The 5226-nt window shown below is 43.0% G+C and overlaps 1 protein-coding gene across 1 annotated transcript; it reads right to left on the bottom strand.

Moving 5' to 3' along the window:
* Nucleotides 1-1169: 1169 nt before the first annotated feature.
* Nucleotides 1170-4985, bottom strand: LOC100826364 (serine decarboxylase 1). Its single transcript, XM_003575045.4, has 5 exons — nt 4596-4985; nt 2500-2731; nt 2204-2397; nt 1990-2123; nt 1170-1903 (listed from the first exon to the last, which is right to left on the bottom strand). Exons 1-5 carry the CDS (start codon nt 4876-4878, stop codon nt 1334-1336), a joined length of 1413 nt encoding a protein of 470 aa, XP_003575093.1. The 5' UTR covers nt 4879-4985; the 3' UTR covers nt 1170-1333.
* Nucleotides 4986-5226: the final 241 nt, after the last annotated feature.

Genomic DNA, 5226 nt, shown 5'->3' with positions numbered 1-5226 from the left:
AATGGCATAAAGGAAACCAAATTATGGAAGTGATACATTAACCTTCCTTGGCCTTTTAACTCATAAGAGTATTTAGCATTCCATCCTTTGCAAAACAGTGTCTTACATTGAACTATTTTTATTTATTATTTTGTCAATGAATGGTGAACTGTTTCCTGGTTGTTGTGAAAAAGAAAAACACAATGCTGATGGTACAAGGCTTCAACAAAAAAATCAAGTTAAATAAAGACTTCAACAGAAAAACGTGCTAATCTAATAAATTCTCAACTATCTTTGCAATAAACAAAACAAACCACAGAGCTTATCCACTTAATGATGCATATCCAAAGCACCTGCTTTTGTTGAGGTTGCAAGATTGAGTCCAGATGATGATGAATATGATATTAGTGCATCCGAGCTTGGGGTCCTATCCGATAGAAAGAATACTCTTTTTGATACTAGTGGCAGGTCAGGATCTCAATTTGGATACACCATGCGAGTCAACTTTGGCCCAAACAAGACCGAGGGGTTGCCAATAAGCATTTGTTTCCACATTTAGGCCTAAATGTTTTTGTCCCATTTGAACGTAATAGAGGAGGGAAACTGCAGAAGTTGGAAGTTCTACCTACCCGGGGAATGTAATCTGTCACTAGGGAAGTAGTGGAAGCTCTACATACCCGGTGAATGTAATCTTATTATCTGATGCTATATTCATGTCTTGCTTGCAACATAACTTCAGTTACGAATGACCGAACTGTGAGAAAAGTTGGCGATGAACCAACTCTGCATTCCCACCACTGCTGCTTCTGAAGCCGAAACTCTGGAATAGGAAGCAATAACTTGTGCATTTCTGAAACAAAATATGAGTATTACTGGAAGGCAGATAATTCATACTACCTCCGTTTCTAAATATAAAAAACCCTATGCTAAAAAAAAGTCCTAATTTTATCTTTAAGTCAAAAATTATCAACATTTAGAACTCTAAATTAGTTTTATTAGATCTGTCATTATATATATTTTTATAATATACTCATTTGGTATTGTAGATCTTAATAGATTATTTTTTATAAACTCCATTAAACTTGAAAAAGTTTGACTCCGAAGAGAGTTAGGTCTCCTTACAGTTAGGAATGGAGGGAGCAGAAGATTACCATACAGTAGGTTGGTTTGTTTAAGAACATAAAGCAAAATTGATGCAAACTCCATCCATTGATTTAACTTAAGTATCTTCGTAACAACATATAGGCTACAGTGCATAACGCATTATTACATACAGTGCATAACGCATTATAGTACAACAAAACACACTAGAAACCCAAACTCAACTAACAAATGAAGCCCTCTTGTAGCAAGCTCAATTCTTGTGAAGGCTACAGAAGCAGCTCTTTTCGCCTACATCTCTGGCAATGCAGGGAGGCTGACAAATTCCATCCTTGTACCAGACGGCCCGCTTCTCCACTAGCTCACGCAGGAAATAATCAAGCTTGTCAATGGTGACACTGGGCATGACCACGACATGAGCTATGTTTCCCTCGCAAGCAAGCTGCCACCTCCGGACAAACTCCTCATCCTTTGGCCTTTCGAACACTACTGTGCTACTGAGCTCGTTAAGCATCGCTCCAATTCCTGCTGCATTGAGACGGTCTTTCAAATAGTGAGCATTTCTCAAGCACTTTTGGACTTCCTTCTGAAAGCCTCTATATCCTTTCCTATTCAGGGTGTACCAGAGGAAGATAGGAGCGTGTCCATTCCTGCTTCCCATGATTGTTGCGTCCCTTGAAGCTAGATATTCCACATTGCTAGAAAGGGCATTTATGTGCTCCAATCTTGTTATCTGGACACCACACGGCATGGGGCATCCGACAAACTTGTGGCCGGAGACACTAACACTCCCAATAGGCTTCTTGAATGTCACTTTAGCCGCCTAGTGAACAGATAAACATGGATGTGATATCAGGAGAATGAACAATATGGCATTGGTGTGAACATGTGGGGAAAAAGGAGAGTTACCTTCTTAACAAACGGTATCATCAGCCCGAAAAGAGCACCATCACAATGAATATAAAAACGACCTTGGAAACCACTCTCTTCAAGGGTTTTAATAACCAGGTCAAGATCATCAACTGCTCCCTTCACGGTGGTTCCTGCATGTCATTTATGTATGTTTTAAAAGCCGAACACAACAAAAGAAGGAATTAATCTGAAGAGGGATAAACAAGCTCACCAATGTTGACATTAATAATGGCAGGTTTATCTCTGTTTTGCAGCAGTTTTCTCTCAAAATCAGAACAATCTATTTCCCCCGAAATATGGGTGTCCACCTTGACACATTCCATCCTGTACATCCTTGCTGCCTTGAACACTGAATAGTGAGACTCACGAGAGGCATACAAGATTCCATCAGGAAAAACTTCTCTCCTGTAAAACAGTTTATATTGAAGATTTAGTACAGAAACGACACTTCACAATAAAATGTGGTATAGAACAAATCAGTAGGACAGAGGCTTTTCAAGTACTGACCCGACAAGAATCCCATGCAGGTTTCCTTCTGTTCCACAGTTTGTGATGTATCCCCAATACTCATCCTTCTCTAATTCCCAGAGGCGAGCAAACCAATCCAACACTCCCACCTCAAACTGCCTGGAATGGACACCATAGTTGCTCTCGATGAATGGGTCACCGAGATTGTTGATGGAGAAGTGCTGCAGCTGGGCAAGTGCACCATAATCGAAGTCAAGATTGTATGGGTAACCTTCACCAGAAGAAAAAGATGGCGTGAGATTGCATTGTTCCCCCTTATTTGTCCTGTTGAAGCACCCCTGAATAGCACAGTCTATTTATCCCATCGGACACCAGATTTATGTCTGTTGTCATTGTTTCAACAGAACAATCATTGATACTACACATGAATGCAACGGTTTTCACACAGAAGATAAGAATTACAACAGGATATAATAATAGTTGCAGCAGTAACTTCACTACATCTTTCATAGAATGTGTATGGTCCCTAAGCCTAGCCTTGCCCATGTAACTTGACTAAAGAGCACTATGTGAAGCACCTTTGCTAATTGAGCATCAAAATTACAGATCAGTTTATCTAGCAATCAATTCTTTACCCCATCTTAATTTTGTTCCAAGCTCCGCCCCTGTGAATTGTTGAACAGTATTTTGTTTTAACAATGTGTCGTTTTACTGAATTTTCATGGATTAGCTTTGAAGAAGAAAAATAAATCACCACTTTTGCCAGGTCAGTAGTATCCCTTGCCATATCAATAGGGGGCCACTGAACTGTATCAATGAATCCTTAGATACGCACAGATGATAGAATCATAGTTCTCCTAACTCATACTAGGTTTGATAACAAGCTTTCTTTATTACTAACCGGCATCAACAGTTTCCTTACGTAAGATAATAAGCAAATAATGTGATGTTCCCCTATTGATCCCAGTCCTGGCAATCTAAGTAGTATGAATTGAAGAACAATCGGGAGCTACGTAATCATTAAGAGAAAATCATGTGTATCTCTTACTTCCCTACATCAATAGGTTCACTTGCTTCAAAGTTCAAACAAAAGAAAATAGCTCCCTCTCCGTAGGGAAAATAGCTTCTAATTTCCTCCATGGAGCACCGTTCTATACTCTTATTAGCTTGGCTAAGCCAAAGAAATAGGGCCATCTTGAGAATAAGAAATGATGTATCGGCAGTTGAAGTACTGCTAGCATGTTATGTTTCATTTGACATTTAGAAAATTACCAATCAAACATGGACAATGTATGATGAAACATTTAAACCAAAGTAAATAGGAATTCCATATTTGCAGGGAAGGAAATGAAAAGGAGACTGTGATCAGTTGGTCACGATTTGGTTTCATCATACATGTCAGCAGCTACCACGGCAATAATATTATTGCTTAAAAAGAAATAAAAGAGATACTCAATTATGTACTATACGGTAAAAATAAAAGGAGCCTCTAATTCTCTGAACCTCTCTCTGACCAATCGTTATCGCTTTTGTCAAAATGGCAGGCACGCACTCATTAACCATTTAGCAACCAGAGTTTCAGAGTCAGATTCACCATGCACGCAATGGCAGTTCAGCATACTGCACTTATGTAATAATTAGATTTACAATTATCAATCCAGCATGGACCTAATGATTAACAGTGTTGAGGCATCTAACCAGAAGCAAATATCCAATCCGTAGTTGCGGCAGACAGGCAGAGCATATGGAAAGGAGATGTGTTAACTGATATACCCAATTGAACAACGACAAGGAGCATACTTGTTCAAAATTCACAGTCGAAATAATACGCATGCACAATGAATCGCTTAATCACCACCCAATCAAAGCATCCCTGCCATAAAAGATGACGCATTTACCAGGACAGGATGGGCCGAGGCAGTCCACATTTTACCAGGCAAATTCGCAATCATACAAAAGCCTATGACGCAAACGAGACCGATGGCGTCTCAATCAGGACAGCCGAATCTGTCCCCAAATCGCGATACGCGCACGTCACGACATCGGGTGACCACGAGCCAGATCGGAGAATGAAGAAGGAAATGGAAAAAATAAACAGAAAACGGGAGCAGGCGTGGCGTTGCGTGGCTGCATACCGAGGTGGTGCTTGGTGCGCTCGACGAGGGATCGGCGGTAGAGCGCGAGGACGCTGGCCATGGTGGCCTCCCGCTCGCCGGTCTCCTCGTCGTCCGCGTCGGGCTCCTTCACCTCGAAACACGTCATGTGCACGTTCCTCCCCAGCACGACCTCCCTCTTCCCCGGCTCCACCTCCATCGGGAGCGCCTCCGCCGCCGCCGCTTCCCCCTCCAGGTGCAGTGCCTTCCCGTTGCCGTTAACAGCGTGCAGATCCACCGTCCCGTTGCCCACGCTCCCCACCATCGTCGTGTCCGCGAGAATTTGGCGAAGGGCCGCGCAGATTTGTGGGGGGGATCGGAAGAGAGAAGAGGGGTTAGGAGTGCTCTGCGGGCGGCCTGCGGGGCTCCACTTATACTGGCCACGCCGCCCGTGTCTACCGCGAGTCGAGCGAGCGAGCGAGAAGCCGCAGATCGCACCGGACGCGGAGGGGCGCCGCGGATGACCTTTCCACTACACTGACCTCTGGGCCGAATGTAAGCGGGCCCAGTATGTCGGTAAAGGACCTTGAACGGAAATGGGTGTGGCTGGACGTCTAGACTGGTGGTTGATGTGCATGGGCTCGAGATTGACACTGACAGGTGCCACGTGGCT

The sequence above is a fragment of the Brachypodium distachyon genome, chromosome 3 (assembly GCF_000005505.3).
Source record: "Brachypodium distachyon strain Bd21 chromosome 3, Brachypodium_distachyon_v3.0, whole genome shotgun sequence".
In the NCBI taxonomy this organism is placed as follows: domain Eukaryota; kingdom Viridiplantae; phylum Streptophyta; class Magnoliopsida; order Poales; family Poaceae; genus Brachypodium; species Brachypodium distachyon.
Note: the sequence above shows the minus strand (reverse complement) of the source record. Positions and strands in the feature narration are given on the sequence as shown.